Source organism: Tamandua tetradactyla, chromosome 23 (genome assembly GCF_023851605.1).
Source record: "Tamandua tetradactyla isolate mTamTet1 chromosome 23, mTamTet1.pri, whole genome shotgun sequence".
NCBI lineage: Eukaryota > Metazoa > Chordata > Mammalia > Pilosa > Myrmecophagidae > Tamandua > Tamandua tetradactyla.
In genome coordinates, this window is record NC_135349.1 from 46,883,371 (window position 1) to 46,906,757 (window position 23,387).

The 23,387-nt window shown below is 37.7% G+C and overlaps 1 protein-coding gene across 16 annotated transcripts in view; it reads right to left on the reverse strand.

The window, feature by feature from the left end:
* Nucleotides 1-657: 657 nt before the first annotated feature.
* Nucleotides 658-23,387, reverse strand: part of ATF7IP2 (activating transcription factor 7 interacting protein 2) — a 99,537-nt gene continuing 76,807 nt past the window's right edge. For 12 of the 16 annotated variants that reach the window (XM_077141837.1, XM_077141831.1, XM_077141838.1 and 9 more), the window contains 4 exons: nt 23,339-23,383; nt 2,240-2,325; nt 2,075-2,110; nt 658-1,532 (listed from right to left, as the gene is read on the reverse strand). In XM_077141837.1, coding sequence (XP_076997952.1) covers nt 1,119-1,532; nt 2,075-2,110; nt 2,240-2,325; nt 23,339-23,383 — 581 coding nt within the window. In that variant the 3' untranslated portion in view covers nt 658-1,118. The remainder of the gene's footprint in view (nt 1,533-2,074; nt 2,111-2,239; nt 2,326-23,338; nt 23,384-23,387) is intronic. The other 4 variants (XM_077141846.1, XM_077141845.1, XM_077141844.1 and 1 more) reach the window with 3 other exon arrangements.

Genomic DNA, 23,387 nt, shown 5'->3' on the forward strand with positions numbered 1-23,387 from the left:
GATGTTAAGGCATTCATAAAATGCCAAGAAAAACCATTCCTTGGTTATATATTTTTAATCTCAGAGCCTCTGAGACTTGAACTTTCATATTTAATAGGAAGGAAAGATTCTCCCTCAGACTTCCACAGTTAAGAATTATTTTTCTGTTTTCTCAATGTCCTAGACAAGTTGTCCACAAAGTTTGTCTTCACTGGGACTTTGTACATATCAGAAGTTTGATTCCATTGGGCCTGAGTCACACTTACTAAATCTCTGACTTGTTCACATGTTTAGACTTCGTTGGGCTACTTGTCCTAGCCACAACTTCACTTCGGTGTTCCCTCAGAGATAATCATGAGAAACAGACACTAGAGTCCTTAGTGTTTTACTCTGTGTACTGGTGATAGGAAATAAGCAAATGGCTGCATCTGGTAATCAGCAAATTAAAACCTTAAATCTAACATTTGTCATTTCCCTCAACTGAAATAGTGGGATATTGCTTTTTTAAGAGATACTGTATTTTTGTGTGCACAATACACAATGTCTAATAAATTTTATTACATGTGAGTATACAAATGGATCGAGGGAAAACCTACAGGCTACTTCCACAAATGGTTGACAGAGCCATGAAAAAAAAAAAAATAGGAAGGAGGGGGCATAAACCATTGAATCCGAACACAGAATGGGAAAGCATTTATTTTCTTAAAACCTTGGTGGCAATGCACCCCAGAGATGATCTGGTCTCTGTAAAAAGCTGATTTTTCCTTTATCTACTGTATAAGCAGGTCACCAAAGCTGTCAAAAAAGGAAATGGTAGCTGCTTGCATCCTAGGACTTCTGATACAAGCAGTAGCTCCATAGTCACCAAAGATACCGTTCACAACACAGCTTATTAACATGCATACATGATAATGTATAATTGGGAACATATCCACTGGAAGTTCTTATTGAATGTGAATCAGAAATTCATGAAATCATCAGATTAACCACTTTTATGAAAGAGGACTGTCCCTATACAAAGGGTTTACAACCTGAACTGGCCCTTTAAAATGGAAAATAGTATAAGAGTAACATTATAAACAACTCAAATATGAAAGAACAAAACATATTACAATATATAATTATTGAAGAATTTTCTTTTAGGTAAGATTTTCAGAAAATCCAGGGATAGATTTTATGTCACAAAATGGTCCGTATCGCCCAAAAATGTCTTTTGATTGGACGGTAAAGTAGTATTTGTTGGATGACAAAAACTGAGATAAAGTACAAGCCATTGGGAGAGGTAAAGCTTTAATTTCTCCAATTTTCTTCCAAATTAGCTTATTATTAAGGTTTTCATGGCACAGGAAGAGGTGGTAGCTTTCCACAGGAGCACACTTGGGATTGATTTTGGTGATGTTCCAAGTCAGGGCGATGCCCCTGGGTCTCAGCACCCGTTTCACTTTAAGCTCAGGCTTCTGGGGAGGAAGTGTATCTCGGATTTTGTCTACTAGTTCAGGCAGGAGCGGTGGTGGTTCCGGGAGAGGTGGCAGGTGCTCAAAGGAATCAAGAATCTAAAAGCACATTTGTGAAAAAAAATTAAGTTAGTTGGTTTTGTGGGTACTGACTGTTATGTGCTCAACTACAGTTGTACAAACACGTATTTCCCATTCCTCAAATTAATTTTCAAAATTATAAGAACAAAAGATGCTTTAAGGATATGTGAGGCTGAATCCAGTGTCTTTTCAAGCATAAGATTCCTATACTCTGAAATGTCACTAATGTAGATTAGATTAGGTCCCAAACATTCTGGATAAGCATTCTATCCTCATTTCCAAATTATGTTCTCAGCTGTTAATTTACCTGAAAAGTGTCACTGAATGACAGTATTCATTTCCCTCCGCCGTCATCAACAATGGCTATTACCCTTAAACCCAAAAGTTTCTCTAATTTTCTGGATGAAAATATATATATTTTTGTTTGTTTCTTTTTTGTTCAGTTTTCTTTTGGAAAATTCATCAGATTATTTTAATTGCATAAATAAGTAGACTAACAAAAGCATATTTTAAAAAGTATATCAGGGCGGGCTATGGTGGTGCAGTGGCAGAGTTCTCACCTGCCATGCCAGAGACCAGGGTTCAATTCCCAGTGCCTGTCCATGCAAACAAAAAAAGTATATTAAAGTGCCTTCAAAGCTGAAATGTGACAAACATTTTTTCAAGAGTATTTCACATTCAATTTAGAATGAATGTCTGTTACAGAGCATTTCATATGTAAGTACCTGGGCTGCATTTTGTGCCACTGGGGTTGTCTCTTTTGAGTTTAAAACAGCTTTCATCGGTGACTCCAGGGTGGATACTAAACTTTCTGTAAACAACACAAGGTATAAGAGGTAAAATTTATCTGCCATCCAATTTTACAGCCTTCAAAGCAAAGAACAGTTTACAGTTACACGTAATTAGTTGAGCCTAAAATTACAAAACTGTAAAATATGAAGATATACTTTTGATAATTATACAAGAGCCCAAAGATCTTGTACAATTTTCATTTCAAATGACAAAAATTCCCTCTTAAGGTAAATACACAGCAATTAATGGAATTGGAAACTAGATGTGTCACACATGGAAGAGGAATACATGCTCAGTGGGATCTTGGAGGTGAATTCTGTCCTGTTAGGTTGCCAGGTATGTCTGCAAACACAGAGCTGGTTATAATCATGTGTTCACAATGTGATGTGCTCAAGTCCTCGGAATTCATGGTAGAAGTCACACAGGCTGGGTTAAAGAAAGCTCTTCTGATGAAGTTTGTTTGCCTGGAGGGAATTAGGTATAAACTACAGACTGAGGGAAGGGAATGGGAAGGGAGGAGAGACAGACAGGAGAAGGGAAAACAAGGAGATGGTGGGAAGATAAAGAAATTTGGGTAGGAAGGATAATTTGGGTGGGAGGGAGAAAAGAGGGTAGGATAGGTGCTAGAATGTTTTAAAAACAACTGGGGAGAGTACATGTGGGAGTTGGTAAGAAAAGCGGATCCGTGTTGAAAAGTAATGTTACACAGATAAAAATCCCAGAAGTTTGAAGATATTTAATAAGCAGTGGAAAGCATTTTAAATCTATTTTATGGCTAGTGATGGAACTCTTTAATATACTTTGTGGATCTCCTTAAATGAAATTCCTTTTATTATTATTTTTTTCTTTTGACTGACAAGGATAACTAAGGTTCTCTATTTTGTTTCAAAGTTAATCTATTAAGTTATTTTCTTTGCTAGTTGTGAGGCCATACATTCCTAGATAAGGCACAAAAAAACCATCTGTAAGGGCAACATACAGTGCACACGTGCATTCCTAAGCACGATGTGATGTTATCTGAACTTAACCTACTCCTGCTATGTATCAGTAACTTCAGAGAGATACGCTTCTCATCTTGCAAGCCCTGCCTTGGCTGGGTACCTTTCTTGCTCTCGCCCTATATAACTGACCCTCTGTAACCTGCTGGGCAGTGTGGCCTACTATTCTGAAGGTCCTGCAAGCCACCCAAGACTAGCTTCCTGGTCTTTTAAGTTCCCTAATAACAGGTTATTATTTTACTATATGGAGGGGCCTGCTTCATTTTTCTTAAGTGGCTGTCGAACTTTGGCAGAACCTATTCGATATGTTCATGGCCAGACACTAGTATTAATAAACCTTTTGAAAAGGATGAATGACTTTATGTTTTTAATTCTGAGAGTCTGTACAGCCTTTTTATACTGGCTGAATTAATCAGAACTAGGTTTGTGAAGTCATAACCTGCAGGTTAATCATCACTTGAGAGGAGATACAATTTCCTTAAATTTTTCAAGTGAACTGTTTCTACAAACAACAAATTTTAAGAAATATAACTTCCCATAATGTTCTGTCTTTCCAGGTAATGTCAGACCCTTGGCAAATTAAAATAAGGCTAAGACAGAAACTCAACTTTATAATGTCAAGAAGCAACAAATCAGGACTTTCATCCTAACTTAGTTGTTACATAGTTAGTATCATCAATGCTATGTCTTGTAAATATTCTCTATCTTCTTATCTATAGAAAAATGTATGATGTTACTTGAGTGCTCAGTATTCACAAAGCAACAGAACCAATACCCCATTATTTTAAGGTTCTTCATTAAACTGCTAGATGAAAATTACGGCTACTGGTTTTAACTTAAATTTAATCACATCTGAATTTTAAAAATAAGGAGTTTGTAATATTCAATTTGTACAATACTAGAGTGCTTACTGAAAAATTAGGAAATTAAAAACAAAAACCAGTATTTATAAAAACCAAATTGCCACCTACCCAGGGACTATTAATTCTTTTGGTGTCTGACCTTCTAGATCTTTTGTGCTGTGTATATGCATATGGGGCACACATATTCACTCAAGTAAATATTTACATTATAGTAACAACTTTTAAAGTTTGCATTTTTAAATGAATGTTCAGAGATGACATTTACATGTAACAGAATGAACCCATTTTAAATGTTCTTCTAGTTTTGATGAAGGTATATACACTTATGAAATCAGTCAATCTATGTCTTGACTTACAGAATCTTTCTATTATCCTAAAAGTTCTTCAGTATACCTTCTCTGTCAATTCCTCTCCCACCTCTAGCCCTATGAAATCACTGGTGTTTTATTACTAAAGATTAAATCAGCCTTTCTAGAATTTTGCATAAATCAAATCACACAGTATGTAGGATTATTTTGCCCAATATTGTGTTTCTAAAATTTGTCCATGTTGCATATATCAGTAATTGCTGATTTTATTACTGAATAGAATTCAGTTGCATGGGTTTGCCAGAATTTATTCATCAGATGATGGACATGTGAGTTTTTTCCAGTTTTGAGCTATTATGAATAAAGCTGTTATAGATAAATGTTTTCATTTCTCCTGGGTAAATTCCTAAGAGAGGAACAACATTGTTTGGTAAGGATACAAAGCTAATATTCTTAGAAACTGTCAAACCACTACCATTTTACATTTCTACCAGCAAAATATGAGAATTCCAGGTTGCTCCACATCCTTGTCCACACTTTCTATTTTCAACTGTTTTAATTCCAGCCATTCCAGTGGATGTGTGTCATGGTCAGCTTCATGTGTCAACTTGGCCCAGTGGTGGTACCTGTTAGTCTGGTTGGACAAGTGCTGGCCTGTCTGTTGCAATGAGGACATTTCACAGAATTAGATCATAAGCATATCAGCTGCATCCACAGCTGATTCCATTTGTAATCAGCCAAGGGGAGTGTCTTCTGCAATGAGTGATAACTCAGTGTAATCACTGGAAGCCTTTTAAGGAGGATTCAGAAGAGACAGACTCTCTCCCTTCCTGCTTTAGCTGGCAAGCCTCTCCTGTGGAGTTCGTACAGACCCTCCATTGGAATCATTGGCTTCACAGCCTGCCCTGCGGATTTTGGGCTCTGCGTTCCCACGGTGATGTAATAAGACACTTGGATAAATTTTATATTTGTGAGTGTTCCCTGTTGATTCTGTTTCTCTAGAGAACCTTAACTAATACAATGTGTAATGGTGGTTCATTCTGATCTTAATTTGCCTAATGAATAATGATATTGGGCATGTCTTCTTTTACTTATTTGCTGTATTAATTCTCTGGAGTTTCCATAACAAACTGGGTGACATAAAACAACAGAAATATATTTTTTCACAGTTGTGCAGGTAGAAGTCCAAAATGAAGATATCAGCAGGACTATGCTGCCTCTGAAGGCTCTTAGAAGAACACTTCCTTGCTTCTTCTAGATTTGGATGGTTACTAGCAATTCTTGGTATTCACTGGCTTGTGTTAGCAAAACTCCAATCTCCGCCTCTATCTTCACATGGCCATTTTCCCTGTGTATATTTATGTCCAAATGTCCAAATTTCTTCCTTCTTCCAAACACACCAGGCACTGAGTTAAGGCCCACCCTAACCCAGTAAGACTTCATCTTAACTTGATTACATCCCCAAGACTCTATTATCCAAATAAGGTCACATTCAGAGATATTGGGGGTTATGACCTCACCACACTCTTTTTGGTGGGGGGGGGGGGGCAGGGAAACAACAACACATTCTAACCTACAACATTTGCAATCCCCGTATCTTCTCGAGTGTGAAATATATTTTGGCCATTTGTTAAATTGTTTTCTTAATGAGCTGAAAGATTTATTTATATATTCTGATATTTTGCAAATATTTTCTTCTATTTTGTGGCCTACCTTTTAATTTTTTATTAGAAAAGTTGTAGGTTTACAGAAAAATCATTCAGAAAGTTCCCATACACTCTCCCCTCATACACAGTTTTACCTATTATTAACATTTTGCATTAGTGTGGCAATTGGTTACAACTGATAAAATAATATTACTATAATTATATCATGAACTATATTCCATAGTTTATATTAGGACTTATTCTTGTGTTGTACAGTTCTATGGATTCTTAGAAATTTTTATTCTGGTAACATTTATACAACCTACAATTCATAGGTTTTAACCACTTTCATACATACAATTCAATAGTGTTAATTACATTCACAGTGTTCTGTACCGCTGCATGGCTAGCCTTTCCACTTTCTTACCTGCATTTTGAAGAGCACATTTTAATTTTGAGTAAATCTATCAATTTTTTTAAGACATCTTTGTGTAACCTAAGGTTGTTAAGATTTTCTCCTGTTTTCTTACAGACATTGTGTACTTTAGCTTTTATGTTTAGGTCTATGATCCATTTTCAGTTGATTTTTGTAAACACTGAGGTAAGAGATGAGGTTCATTTCCCCCCCCACATAAATATTTAGGTTTTCCAGCAATTTTTCTGAAAAAATTATGCTGTCACCCAAGAATTAATCACCTTTGAACTTTGTCAAAAATCAAATGACAGGCCTAGGGTTTCCCAACTCCAAACTTAGCAGGTCAAACTCAGTCCCCCAATCAACAATGTCTTGCTGACAACACCAGGCAAGCCCAGCAGCACCAGCAGAGGGGATCAATCAAGAGCCCTACTGAAAATAAAAAGCTAGGGTAAGTAAGTGCTCTCTTTCCTTTCTGGGCCTAAGACTCTTCTTTCCCACCCAGAGACACAGGATGGCTAGGCAGCACTGACAAGCACATCTTGTCACAGCAGGCGCCTGGCCTGGGAAGCACTCTCCTTTCCCAGTGGGCCTGAGACTAGTCTCTGTTATAGAGACACCAGGCAGTTGGGGCGGGAGGGTGGGGACAGATAGGAGCAACAAATGGTACCAGGCCCAGGAAGTTCCTGCAGGCTAGAGACTCTTTTCTCCCACCTAGAAGGACAAGGTAGTCTAGCCTCAGGAAGCTCCTTCTGCCTTTTCAGGAAGCACCAGGAGGATCTACCAGGAACTCCAGAAGCATGCGATATATGAAGTGGATCAAAACAGTGTTGGAAAGATTCTGAAAATTGTCATTGGAACTAAGGCCCACAAAAGTAGGCCAGGACTTGTATAAAAAACCTAAAATAAAAGATTTAAGTAAGATCTAAAGATCACTAAAATAATGGGAAAAATGTTCAGAATTTATCAGAAAATCACCCATCATATCAAGAACCAAGAAAACCACAACTTAACTGAGAAAAGACAATCAAATGATGCCAATACCAAGATGTTGCCAACAATCAGTTGCTGAACTATCTGACAAGGATTTTAAAGCAGTCATCATAAAAACACTCAATAAATACTCACAAATTTTCTTGAGACAAATGAAAAAAGGAAAATCTCAGCAAAGAAATAAGTTATAAAAACGAACAAAATGGAAACTATAGACCTGAAAAATACAGCTGCTGGATTAACTATTACAGTCTTAGGTACAGTAAAATGGAAGTGACAGAGAATAAATCAGTGAATTTAAGGACACATCAACAGAATGTGCCCCAACTGAACATTAGAAAATGGACCATTAAAAACTGAAAAGATCCCTAGGGACCTGTGACACAAAACAAAAGACCTAATATTCATATCATTGGAATTCCAAGAGAGAAAGGGGGGGCTGAAAGAGTATTTGAGGAAGTAATGGCTAAAAACTTAGCAAAATTTGGTGAAAGATATAAACCTATAGCTTCAAGAAGCTGAGTGAACTCCAAATAGGACAAACCTCTCAAATCCACAAAAACATATCATACTTAAGCTTCTGAAAGCTTGAAAGCAGTTGAGAGAAATGAAATTTTACCAATGGGGAAATACCAACTCGAGTAACAGTAGATTTGTCTTCTGAAACCATGGAGGCCAGAAGGATGTGGTACAACAATTTTCAAGTGCTGAAAAATAACCACCAACCATGGATGTTGTATCTGGTGAAACTACCCTTTAGGAATAAAGGGGAAATAAAGACACTCTCAGGCTGAGGAAAACTAAAAGAATTTGTATATAGTGGACTTACCCTCAAAGAATGGTTACATTTTTTAAACAGATAGGAAATGGATAAAAGGAATCCTAGAACATGAAAAAAGAAAAATTAACAGAAAAGCAGAAATACATGCACATACAATAGATTTTCTCCTCATAATTATACATTATGTTTGATGAATGAAAAAAATTATAATACCATTTGGCACTCAAGGCAGTAGTATCAAATAGTGGAAAATAAAGGGACCTAAATGGAAGCAAAGCTTCAACCCTTTATTTACTCAGAGTGGTAAATGATGACATCACTAGACTGTGACATACTTATACTGTAATACTATCACCAACCACCAAGACACCTAAACAAAGAGGTACATTCAAAATCACCATAAATAAATTAAGATGGAATCCTAAAAACTTCTCAAGTAACCCACAGGAATATAAGAAAAGAGACCCATAACTCAAACCTTAAAATAACTCAAATATCTTCCAATGGATGCTATCAATACCACAGATTGTAATTCAGCAATAAAAATGAAAAACTACTGATATATGCAACAACTTGGATAAATCTCAGGGAAATTATTGAGTGGAAAAAAAATAAAGTATCACAAAAGAACACATACTCTATGATTCCATTTACATAATATTCCAGAAATGATAAAACTCAGAGATAGAAAACAGATTAGCTGGTTGACAGGGGTTAGGGATGGAGAGGGAGGGTTGGGACGGAGGTAGTGTAGTTATGAAAGGATAGTACAAGGGACCATGGTGGTGATGGAACTATTTTGTGAGGGTGGTGGTAGATACATGAATCTACATCTGATAAAACTGCATAGAGACTTCCGGAGAAGATGGCAGCTTAGTAAGACACGTGGGTCTTAGTTCCTCCTGCAGAACAGCTACTAGGGGAGTAGAAACGATACAAAACAGCTCCCGGAGCCACGACAGAGATCAAGAAGACAGCGTACTCCATTCTGGAACAGATGACTGGCTGGGAGAACCCAATCCGGTGAGATCGCCGAGGGGTGTGGGCTTCCCTGGGCCGGGGCGGCAGGCGGCCGGAGTCCTTCCCACCCTCCTTCCCGGGCCGGCTGGGAGAACTGGACAGGTGGTCCCCTCAAGCCGCGGCAGCTGGCGCCCCCCCAACGCACGGCCCCCTAGACCAGCTGGGAGAATTGGATCGGAGATCCCCAGGCCGCGGAGAACGGTGACTGGGGTCCCTTCCAAACAGGTGGCTTCCCGGTCCGGCTGGGAACGGTGCACTCCTCCGGGCCGCAGTGGCTGGCGCCCTCCCGCCATGCTTGGCGCCCCGGGCCGACTAGGAGATTTGGACGGGCGCTCTCCCAGGCTGCGGCGTCCGGTGACCCTCCCTGAGTTCGGATCCCGGGGCCAGCTGGGAGATTCGGATTGGCACTCTTCCAAGCCGCTTCGGCTGGTGAACCTCCCCCACGGCGAGAGTTTTCCAAAGTTAAAGGACCCACAGCACCTTTTACTGGTGGGACCTGCAGACAAACGAGTGCCACGAGCGCCACCTACTGGGCAGGATAAGAAAAACAGAACCCAGAGATTTCACAGAAAAATCTTTCAACCTGTTGGGTCCAACACCCAGGGAAATCTGACTAAATGCCCAGATGCCAGCAGAAGATAATGGATCACGCTCAAAAAATTGAAAATATGGCCCAGTCAAAGGAACAAACCAATAGTTCAAATGAGATACAGGAGCTGAGACAACTAATGCTGAATATACGAACAGAAATGGAAAACCTCTTCAAAAACGAAATCGATAAATTGAGGGAAGACATGAAGAAGACATGGGCTGAACAAAAAGAAGAAATAGAAAAGCTGAAAAAACAAATCACAGAGCTTATGGAAGTGAAGGATAAAGTAGAAAAGATGGAAAAAACAATGGATACCTACAATGATAGATTTAAAGAGACAGAAGATAGAATTAGTGATTTGGAGGATGGAACATCTGAATTCCAAAAAGAAACAGAAACTATAGGGAAAAGAATGGAAAAATTTGAACAGGGGATGAGGGAACTGAAGGACAATATGAAGCGCACAAATATACATGTTGTGGGTGTCCCAGAAGGAGAAGAGAAGGGAAAAGGAGGAGAAAAACTAATGGAAGAAATTGTCACTGAAAATTTCCCAACTCTTATGAAAGACCTAAAATTACAGATCCAAGAAGTGCAGCGCACCCCAAAGAGATTAGATCCAAATAGGCATTCTCCAAGACACTTACTAGTTAGAATGTCAGAGGTCAAAGAGAAAGAGAGGATCTTGAAAGCAGCAAGAGAAAAACAATCCATCACATACAAGGGAAACCCAATAAGACTATGTGTAGATTTCTCAGCAGAAACCATGGAAGCTAGAAGACAGTGGGATGATATATTTAAATTACTAAAAGAGAAAAACTGCCAACCAAGACTTCTATATCCAGCAAAATTGTCCTTAAAAAATAAGGGAGAAATTAAAACATTCTCAGACAAAAAGTCACTGAGAGAATTTGTGACCAAGAGACCAGCTGTGCAAGAAATACTAAAGGGAGCACTAGAGTCAGATACGAAAAGACAGAAGAGAGAGGTATGGAGAAGAGTGTAGAAAAAATGAAAATCAGATATGATGCACATATACAAAAGGCAAAATGTTAGAGGAAAATATTATCCAAACAGTAATAACAATAAATGTTAATGGACTGAATTCCCCAATCAAAAGACAGACTGGCAGAATGGATTAAAAAACAGGATCCTTCTATGTGCTGTCTACAGGAAACACATCTTAGACCCAAAGATAAACATAGGTTGAAAGTGAAAGGTTGGGAAAAGATATTTCATGCAAATAACAACCAGAAAAGAGCAGGAGTAGCTATACTAATATCCAACAAATTAGACATCAAATGTAAAACAGTTAAAAGAGACAAAGAAGGACACTATCTACTAATAAAAGGAACAATTAAACAAGAAGACATAACAATCATAAATATTTATGCACCGAACCGGAATGCCCCTAAATAAGTGAGGAATACACTGCAAACACTGAAAAGGGAAATAGACACATATACCATAATAGTTGGACACCTCAATTCACCACTCTCATCAATGGACAGAACATCTAGACAGAGGATCAATAAAGAAATAGAGAATCTGAATATTACTATAAATGAGCTAGACTTAACAGACATTTATAGGACATTACATCCCACAACAGCAGGATACACCTTTTTCTCAAGTGCTCATGGATCATTCTCAAAGATAGACCATATGCTGGGTCACAAAGCAAGTCTTAACAAATTTAAAAAGATTGAAATCATACACAACACTTTCTCGGATCATAAAGGAATGAAGTTGGAAATCAATAATAGGCGGAGTGCCAGAAAATTCAAAAATACGTGGAGGCTCAACAACACACTCTTAAACAACGAGTGGGTCAAAGAAGAAATTGCAAGAGAAATTAGTAAATACCTCGAGGCGAATGAAAACGAAAACACAACATATCAAAACTTATGGGATGCAGCAAAGGCAGTGCTAAGAGGGAAATTTATTGCCCTAAATGCCTACATCAGAAAAGAAGAAAAGGCAAAAATGCAGGAATTAACTGTCCACTTGGAAGAACTGGAGAAAGAACAGCAAACTAATCCCAAAGCAAGCAAAAGGAAAGAAATAACAAAGATTAGAGCAGAAATAAATGAAATTGAAAACATGAAAACAACAGAGAAAATCAATAAGACCAGAAGTTGTTTCTATGAGAAAATCAATAAGATTGATGGGCCCTTAGCAAGACTGACAAAAAGAAGAAGAGAGAGGATGCAAATAAATAAGATCAGAAATGGAAGAGGAGACATAACTACTGACCTCACAGAAATAAAGGAGGTAATAACAGGATACTATGAACAACTTTACGCTAATAAATGGAACAATTTAGATGAAATGGACGGGTTCCTGGAAAGACATGAGCAACCAACTTTGACTGAAGAAGACATAGATGACCTCAACAAACCAACCACAAGTAAAGAAATTGAATCAGTCATTCAAAAGCTTCCTAAAAAGAAAAGTCCAGGACCAGACGGCTTCACATGTGAATTCTACCAAACGTTCCAGAAAGAATTAGTACCAACCCTGCTCAAACTCTTCAAAAAAATTGAAGTGGAGGGAAAGCTACCTAATTCATTCTATGAAGCCAACATCACCCTCATACCAAAACCAGGCAAAGATATTACAAAAAAAGAAAACTACAGACCAATCTCTCTAATGAATACAGATGCAAAAATCCTCAATAAAATTCTAGCAAATCGTATCCAACAACACATTAAAAGAATTATACATCATGACCAAGTAGGATTCATCCCAGGTATGCAAGGATGGTTCAACATAAGAAAATCAATTAATGTAATACACCATATCAACAAATCAAAGCAGAAAAATCACATGATCATCTCAATTGATTCAGAGAAGACATTTGACAAGATTCAACATCCTTTCCTGTTGAAAACACTTCAAAAGATAGGAATACAAGGGAACTTCCTTAAAATGATAGAGGGAATATATGAAAAAACCCACAGCTAATATCATCCTCAATGGGGAAAAATTGAAAACTTTCCCCCTAAGATCAGGAACAAGACAAGGATGTCCACTATCACCACTATTATTCAACATTGTGTTGGAGGTTCTAGCCAGAGCAATTAGACAAGAAAAAGACATACAAGGCATCAAAATTGGAAAGGAAGAAGTAAAACTATCACTGTTTGCAGACGATATGATACTATACGTCGAAAACCCGGAAAAATCCACAACAAAACTACTAGAGCTAATAAATGAGTACAGCAAAGTAGCAGGCTACAAGATCAACATTCAAAAATCTGTAGCATTTCTATACACGAGCAATGAACAAGCTGAGGGGGAAATCAAGAAACGAATTCCATTTACAATTGCAACTAAAAGAATAAAATACTTAGGAATAAATTTAACTAAAGAGACAAAAAACCTATACAAACAAAACTACAAAAAACTGTTAAAAGAAATCACAGAAGACCTAAATAGATGGAAGGGCATACCGTGTTCATGGACTTGAAGACTAAATATAGTTAAGATGTCAATCCTACCTAAATTGATTTACAGATTCAATGCAATACCAATCAAAATCCCAACAACTTATTTTTCAGAAATAGAAAAACCAATAAGCAAATTTATCTGGAAGGGCAGGGTGCCCCGAATTGCTAAAAACATCTTGAGGAAAAAAAATGAAGCTGGAGGTCTCACGCTGCCTGACTTTAAGGCATATTATGAAGCCACAGTGGTCAAAACAGCATGGTATTGGCATAAAGATAGATATATCGACCAATGGAATCGAATAGAGTGCTCAGATATAGACCCTCTCATCTATGGACATTTGATCTTTGATAAGGCAGTCAAGCCAACTCACCTGGGACAGAACAGTCTCTTCAATAAATGGTGCCTAGAGAACTGGATATCCATATGCAAAAGAATGAAAGAAGACCCGTATCTCACACCCTATACAAAATTTAACTCAAAATGGATCAAAGATCTAAACATTAGGTCTAAGACCATAAAACAGTTAGAGGAAAATGTAGGGAGATATCTTATGAATCGTACAATTGGAGGCAGTTTTATGGACCTTAAACCTAAAGCAAGAGCACTGAAGAAGGAAATAAATAAATGGGAGCTCCTCAAAATTAAACACTTTTGTGCATCAAAGAACTTCATCAAGAAAGTAGAAAGACAGCCTACACAATGGGAGACAATATTTGGAAACGACATATCAGATAAAGGTCTAGTATCCAGAATTTATAAAGAGATTGTCCAACTCAACAACAAAAAGACAGCCAACCCAATTACAAAATGGGAAAAAGACTTGAACGGACACCTCTCAGAAGAGGAAATACAAATGGCCAAAAGGCACATGAAGAGATGCTCAATGTCCCTGGCCATTAGAGAAATGCAAATCAAAACCACAATGAGATATCATCTCACACCCACCAGAATGGCCATTATCAACAAAACAGAAAATGACAAGTGCTGGAGAGGATGCGGAGAAAGAGGCACACTTATTCACTGTTGGAGGGAATGTCAAATGGTGCAACCACTGTGGAATGCAGTTTGGCGGTTCCTTAAAAAACTGAATATAGAATTGCCATACGACCCAGCAATACCATTGCTAGGTATCTACTCAAAGGACTTAAGGGCAAAGACACAAATGGACATTTGCACACCAATGTTTATAGCAGCGTTATTTACAATTGGAAAGAGATGGAAACAGCCAAAATCTCCATCAACAGAAGAGTGGCTAAACAAACTGTGGTATATACATACGATGGAATATTATGCAGTTTTAAGACAGAATAAACTTATGAAGCATGTAATAACATGGATGGACCTAGGGAACATTATGCTGAGTGAGTCTAGCCAAAAACTAAAGGACAAATACTGTATGGTCCCACTGATGTGAACCGACATTCGAGAACAAACTTGGAATATGTCATTGGTAACAGAGTCCAGCAGGAGTTAGAAACAGGGTAAGATAATGGGTAACTGGAGCTGAAGGGATACAGACTGTGCAACAGGACTAGATACAAAAACTCAAAAATGGACAGCACAATAATACCTAATTGTAAAGTAATCATGTTAAAACACTGAATGAAGCTGTATCTGAGCTATAGGGTTTTTTTTTTTTTTTTACTATTATTACTACTTTTATTTCTTTTCTCTATATTAACATTCTATATCTTTTTCTGTTGTTTTGCTAGTTCTTTTCCTAAATCGATGCAAATGTACTAAGAAATGATGATCATGCATCTATGTGATGATGTTAAGAATTACTGATTGCATATGTAGAATGGAATGATTTCTAAATGTTGTGTTAATTTCTTTTTTTTCTTTAATTAATAAAAAAAACTGCATAGAAATAAGCACATATTTAATTTCTCAGTAAAACTCAGGAAATATAAATAAGATCAGCAGAATGTACCAATGTCAATACACTGGTCACGATACTGTACTATCCAAGATATTGCCATTTATGGGAAATTGGATAGAGGTCAGCCAGGATCTCTATTATAAATGCATGTCAACTTGTAATTAGGTAAAAATAAGAGCTTTAATTAAGAAATATTTTTAAAAAGCTAAAACGAAATAAAATTTCTGCATGGGGAAAAGAAAACAAATAGCCATATAAATGGGGTCCCACCTCCAGGCTTTATTCTGTTTTAGTAACTTAGATGTCTATAAATATATCAAAAACTATCTTAAGTAGTGTAGTTTTATGAAAAGCCATTAAACTGGGTAGTGTTCTCCAATTTTGTTCACCTTTTGCAGAAATTATGGGAGCATCTCCTGCAATAAGTGATGTTTACTCTAATCAATGAAAGGCTTTTAAGGAGGATTCAGAAGAGAGAGCTTCTCTTCTCTTCCTGCTTCGGCCGGTGAGCCTCTCCTTGTGGAATTCATCCAGATCCTCCATTGTCAGCTTCACAGCCTGCCCTAAGGATTTTGGACTCTACTGCTGTATGAGATATTTTCATAAATTTTATTTACAGATATTTCCTGTTGATTCTGTTTCTCTAGAGAACTCTAAATAATACAGTTTGGTACCAGGAGTGGGGTGACCCAAATCTTCATTCTTGAAGTTTCAGAGCCACTGGTAGCCCTGCCTGGATTGGGTTGTTGCAGTTTTCCACTGATTTTAATCACAGGGCATGGGAGTACTACAAGACGCCCTACGGGATCTCCTATATTCCAGGAAAACTCTTCTTTACCTCCACTGTGTAGTTGCAGTCCTATTCCTCCCTGATAGTCAGAGTCATTCACCTCAGCCAGTAATGTAATCCCCTTCTTGGCTTGTTGATCCAGGGGCATGAGTAGCCCAAAGCGGACCAGGCACTAATCATAGATTCCAGTTCAAAGAAATAATTGTTGTTTCTCCTGTTACGCACACCCCCTTTTGGAACTAAAACCTGTAGACCAGCAGACCTCAAGGTCGCAGGGACAGGAAGCAAAAATTTTCCTAGTGGATCACTAGGAGTAACTGTGAGTGGGGGTGCCACTCTCATTTCAACCCCTTGGTTCCTGGACCCATGGATCCTGGCTATCGGAGAAACAACACCATACAGCGGCCACTGATTCAGAGTATAATGTTCCTGGGGAACATTACCCCAGCCTTTCAAGGTATTGCCACCTAGTCGGCACCGTAATTGAGTTTTCAAAAGGCCATTCTACCCTTCTATCATTCCAATTGCTTCTGGATGATGGGAAACATGGTAAGACCAAAGAATTCCATGAGCATGTGCCCATTCCTGCACTTCATTTGCTGTGAAGTGTGTTCCTTGATCAGAAGCAATGCTGTCTGGGATACCACTGACGATGGATAAGGCATTCTGTAAGTCCACAGATAGTAGTTCTGGAAGAAGCATTGCATGCAGGGAAAGCAAACTCATATCCAGAGTATGTATCTATTCTAGTTAGAACAAATCACTGCCCCTTCCATGAAAGGAGTGATCCAAGGCAATCAACCTGCCACCATTATCGTCAATCGCCACTCGGGGAATGGTGCCATATCAGGGGCTGAGTGTGGGTCTCTGCTGCTGGCAGACTGGGCACTTAGCAGTGGCTGTAGCCAAGTCAGCGTTGGTGAGTGGAAGTCCATATTACTGAGCCCATGCATAACCTCCACCCCTACCACCATGACCATTTTGTTCATGAGCCCATTGGGTGGTGACAGGAGTTGTTGGGGAAAGAGGCTGACTGGTATTCACAGAACAGATCATCTTATCCGCTTGATTATTAAAACCTTCCTCTGCTGAAGTCACCTTCTGGCATGCATTCACATGGGATACAAATATCTTCATGTTTTTAGCCCACTCAGAAAGGTCTATCCACATACCTCTTTCCCAGACCTCCTTGTCATCAATTTTCCAAGTCCCTGACCATCCAGCCAAAGCATTAGCAACAGCCCATGAGTCAGTATATAAATGCACCCCTGGCCAGTTCTTCCAAGCAAAATGAACAACCAGGTGCACTGCTTGAAGTTCTGCCCACTGGGAGAATTTCCCCTCACCACTGTTCTTCAACCCCAGAAAGGGGTTGTAATGCTGCAGCTGTCCACTTTTGGGTGGTACCTGCATATTGTGCCAAACTGTAAACTAGGCCCAAGTTTTCTCTTCCTCAGTCAACTCACTGTAAGGAACTCCCCAAGAGGCCACAGAAAATACCTCTTGTTGGTATCTTAATTCGGACATTTTATGGTCTTGCTTTAATTTGGACATTCTCATGGCCTTAAACTGTAAACCTCTACTTAATAGATTTTCCCTTGTTAAAAGCCATTCCATTTCTGGTATATCACATTCCAGAAACTAGCTAACTAGAACAGAAGGGGTGTCAACACTAAAAGATAGGGGGATGTAATTAACTGGTAAACCTTGGAGAGGTTGGTCCCTCTGAGTTTTAGGATTGATTTGACCTAGGAACCTTATGGGAATTATTAGTTCCAGAAAGGCAAACCTAGTGTATGCAACCTTTACAGAGTCTCAGTTTGAGCCATAGGTGTTCTTATGAGTCAACAGGAGTGATGCTGGTTGGGGTTTAACAGACCATGGCAATTAGCACTAACTAATCGAAGCTTTGCATAAAAATAGCCTCCAGAATAGCTTCTTGACTCCGTTTGATCTCTCTTGGCCACTGAAGCCTTATTTTATTATACTTCTTTTCCTTCTTTTGGTTTGGAGAGTGTTACTGATTATGGTATCAGAGCCAGACTCATCCCCGGGATCCATGCCCCACATTGTCAGGGAGATTTTAACCCCTGAATGCCATGTCCCACGTGAGTGGTGGGGGGTGGATAACAATTCTTGCAGAGTTGGGCTTAGAAAGACAGAGACTTTGGCCTACTTTTTAATTGGGCTGTTTAACTTTTTGTTGTTGAGCTGTAGGATTTTTTATATATTTGGGGTGTTACACCTTTATCAGGTATGTGGTTTTCACGTGTAGGCTGTCTTTTTACTTTCATTATAAAATACTCCGATGCACAAAAACTTTTAATCTTGATGAGGTGTCATTTATCTGTTTTTTCTTTTGTTGCTTATGTTATGGGTGTAAAGTTTAAAAAACCATTTAACACAAGGTCCTGAAGATCATTCATATTTTTTTCTTCAGTTTTATAGTTCTGATCCTATAGTTAGGTCTTTGGTCCACTTTGAGCTGATTTTTAAAAAAATTTTATTGTAAACCTTAATAAACAAACACATAAACATTCTTTACATACAAACATTATTCACATGGTGTGTACAATTAATGGCTTACAACATACCACATAGTTGTGTTATCATCACCATCATCATTTTTTTGAACATTTGCATGTCTCCAGCAAAATAAATAAAAAAGAAAAACTCATACATACCATACCCCCTACCTCTCCCTCTCATGGAGCATTAATATTTCAATCTACTCAATTTACTTTAACCTTTGTTCCCCCTATTATCTGTTTATTTTTTAATCATATTTTTTACTCATCTGTCCATATTGTAGATAAAAGGAGCACACTTTGAGTTGATTTTTTGCAAATGGTGTGGAGGGGGCTGCACTTCATTCTTCTGCATAAAGACATCCAATTTTGCAAGCATCGTTAATTGAAGACTATTCATTCCCATGGGATGCACTTGTCAAAGCTGGCCATTATTACGAGGGTTTATTTCTTAACTCTTAATTCTATTCCATTGGTCTATGTGTCATTCCTTGGGCAACTATGCTGTTTTGATTACTATGGCTTGCAATACTATTTTAGTCTGAGAAGTATGAGTCCTCCAAATTTATACTTTTTCAAGATGGCTTTGGCTATTTGGAGCCCCTTGCCCTTCCATATAATTTCTGGGGTGAGAAGAGTTCCATTGTATTTCTTAACTTATTTGAGAAGTTGTGGGTTTATGGAATAATTTTGCATAAAATACAGAATTGCCCATAACAAACACCTTATTACTAACACCTTACACTGGTGTGGTACAATTGTTATAACTGACAAAACCACATTTTTTTAAGTGTACTATTAACAGTCCATGTTTAATACAGGGTTGACTGTGCTGGGCAGTTTCATGAATTCTTTTAGCACATTTTTATTCTACTAAATTATATACAATTTCAAGTTCCCCCTTTTAGCCATATTCATATGTACAATTCAGTGCTGTTAATTACATTCACAATGTTGTGCTACCATCACCACCATCCATTTCTAAAACTTTTCAGTCATCCCAAAAGGACAATGCATTCATTTTAAGCCTTAACTCCCTATTCTCTAACTCCACCACATCTCCCAGTAACCTATATTCTTCCCTACATCTCCTTCCAGGAATTTTATAGTATGGGCTGTATGATCCATTTGAGCTGACTTTTATGTATAGTGTAAAGTAGGGGGGTCCTTCCTTTTCTTCTTCTTCTTCCTTTTTATATATAAACAGAGATCTAGTTTATGCAGCACCATCTGAAGAGACTATTTTTTCCAAATTGGGTGGTATTTGTCCTCTTGTTAAAAGTTTTCCATAAATGTGAGGGTTGATTTCTGAGCTCTTGATTCTACTCCACTATTCTATGTCTGTGCTTGTGCCAGTATCATGCTGTTTTGATTACTGTGGCTTTGTAACTGGTTTTAGGAGGTGAGAGTCCTGCAACTTCATTCTTTATTTTCAAGAAGGTTTTGGCTATTTGGGGCCCTTCAGTCTTCAATTCTTTACCTTTTCATATAACTTTAATGCTTGGCTTTACTATTTGTGCACTGAACGGTGTTGGGATTTTTATTGGGATTGTGTTGAATCTGGAAGTCATTTTGGGTAAAACTCATCTTAAGAATATTTAGTCTTTCAGTCCTTGAACACAGAATATCCTTCCATTTATTTAGGTCTAGTTTGTCTTCTTTTATAAATGTTTTTTCATCTTCTGCATACACATCCTTCATATCCTTGGTTAGTTTTATTCCTAGATAATGATTCTTTTTCTTGCTATTTTAAAAGGAATTTTTTCTTGGTTTCTTCTTCTGATTGTTCATTACTGGTGTATAGAAACACTACTGAGTTTTGCATGTTGATCTTGTACCCTGATAGTCTGCTGAATTAATTTATTACCTCGAGGAGTTGTTGCAGATTTTTTTCAGGATTTTCCGTGTACAGGATCATGACATCTGCAAATAGAGAAAGTTTTACATCTTCCTGTCCAATTTGGATGCTTTTTCTTGCCTCGTTGTTCTGGTTAGAACTTTTAGACCATGCTGAAAAACAGTGATGACAGTGGGCACAACTGACTTGTTCCTGATCTTAGAGGGATATCTTTTAGTCTTTCACCAGTGAGTATGATGTTAACAGTGGTATTTTATATAGGCCCTTTATCATGTTGAGGAAGTTATTTTCTGTTTCTGATTTTCTAAACGTTTTTATCAAGAACAGGTGCTGGATTTCAAATGCCTTTTCTGTAAGTAATAAAGATGATCCTGCTGTTTTCTCCCTTTGTTGTGTTACTGTGAGATCTTTGCTTTAGTTTGCAAGCTGCCAGAATGTGTAATAAACCGGAATTGGAAAAGTTTTTAAAAAGGAAAATTTAACAAGTTGCAAGTTTACAGTTCTAAGCCTATAAAAATGTCCAAACTAAGGCATTCAGGGAAGGATACCTTAATTCAAGGAAGGCCGATGGGTGTGGAACAGCTGTGCCAGCTGGGAAGTCATGTAGTTGGCATTTGCTGGTTCCTTGCTCCTGGGCTCTGTTGCTTTCAGCCTCTGTTCCTGTGGGGTTCCCCACTTTGCTTCTCCAGGACTGGAGTCACTAGTAATTGATTAGTTGAGATCTTCTATATCCCTTCTTGAAACAGTATAGGTAGTTCTGTGCTTCAGGAAATTTGTCTATTTCATCTAAATGATCTAATTTGTTACTAATCTTTTATAATCCTTTCTATTCTTGTGGGTTCAGTCCTAATGTTCACCCTTCATTTCTGATTTTAGTTATTTGTGTCCTTTCTCTTTTGTTCTTCATCAGTCTAGGTAAAATTTTGTAAATTTTTTACTGATCTTTTCAAGAATTGACTTACAGGTTTGTTGAATTTCTCTCTATATTTTTAATTTATCTTCAGTCTAATCTTTGTTATTTACTTTCTTCTGCTCAGTTTGGGTTCAGTCAGCTCTTCTTTCTAGACCTTCCAGGTGTCTAGGTGTCTGATTTGAAATCGTTCCTCTTTTTTAAGGTAAGCATTTACTGCTGCACTATTCCCTCTCAGCATTCTCTGCTTCATCCCATAGTTTTGGTATGTTGTGTTTTCATTTTCAGTCGCCTTCCAGTATTACCTAAACCCCCTGAGATTTCTTCTTTGACCCATTATTAAGAGTACACTGATTTGCACATATTTATAAATTTTCCATTCCTCCCTCAGTTACTGATTTCTAGCTTCATTCCACTGTGGTTGGAGAAGATGCATTAAGTGATTTCACTATTTTTAAATTTACTGAGGCTTGTTTTGTGTCCTAATTTATACTCCATTCTGGAGAATGATCCATGTATACTTGAGAAGATTGTGTATTCTGCTACTCTGGGTTAAGTATTTTATACATGGCTGTTAGGTCTAGCTGGTTTAGAGTATACTTCAAGTCTTCTATTTCCTTATTGATTTTCTGTCTAGATGTTTTAATCCACTATTGAAAGTCATGTACTAAAGTTCCCTATTATTCATATAGAACCGTCTATTTCTCTTTTCCAATTTGTCAATATTTGCTTCATATATTTTGACTTAGGAGCTTTTCTGACCTTATGCATGTATATTTATAATACTATCTTGTCTTCTTGTTCAACTGACCCCTTTACCAGTATATAGCATCTTTCTTTGTCCCTCGTAACAGTTTTGACATAAAGCCTATTATATCTGACATTAGTACAGCTATCTAGCTCTCCTTTGTTTACAATTTGTAAACATATCTTTTTCCATCTTTCATATAGCCTATTTGTGTCTTTGAATTTAAGGTGAGCCTACTGTAAACATCTCATATTTCGGTAGGGTCATCCGTGGTGGTTTGGAGCTCTATGTACTCGAGAAAAACATGTTCTAAAATATTCCTGTAGGTGTGAACCCATAAGTAGAAATTTTGATAAGGTCACTTCAGTTATGGTGTCCCACAGTACACCCCGTACTTTCTCCTTTATAAACAAAATGAAACTCAGGCAGAGAAAGCCACAGGAAGCAAGAAGATGAAACTCAAAGTAACCCAGAAGAGAACTGAGAGACAAGGAAAGGCTGGTAAATGATAGGAGCCAAGGAACAAGTATTGCCAGCAGCCAGCTTCAGAATACTGGCCATTGGGAAGAAAACATCACCCTGATGATGCCTTGATTTGGACTTTCTTAGCCTCAAAAGCATGAACTAATAAATTCCTATTCTTTAAGGCCACCCTTTGCATGGTATTTGCTTGAGCAGGCAATGGAAATTAAAACACCATCCTTTCTGCCAATCTCTGCCTTTTATTTTCAATAGTTTTACTGAAATTATATTCATGTTTCATACAGTCCATTCAAAGTATACAATCAGTGGTTCACAGTGCCATCACATAGTTGTGCATTTATCACCACAATCAATTTTAAAACATTTTCATCATTCAAAGGAAAAAACATCCAACATATCCCATACCCTTTATCACCTACTATTATTAACCCTTAGCATTGATGTGGTTCATGTATTACTGCTGATGAAAGGATACTAAAATATTGCTGTTAACTATAGTGCAGAGTTGCAGTAGGTACCTTTCTTCACCTTTACTACTCTATTATTAACTCCTCGTAATATTGCCATACATTTGTTCTAGTTCACAAAAGAACAATTTTATATTTGTACTGTTGTTAATCAGTCACCATCCATCACAGGATTCACTGTGTTTATAAAGCCCTATGTTTTATCCTCTAGCTTTCCTTCTAGTGAAATACTCTATGGTAAATCTCCCTTTTCAACAACAATCACACACATAATTCGGTATTATTAATCATACTCACCATATTGTGTTACTATCATCTGTTTCCGAATAATTAAATTCAACCCTGT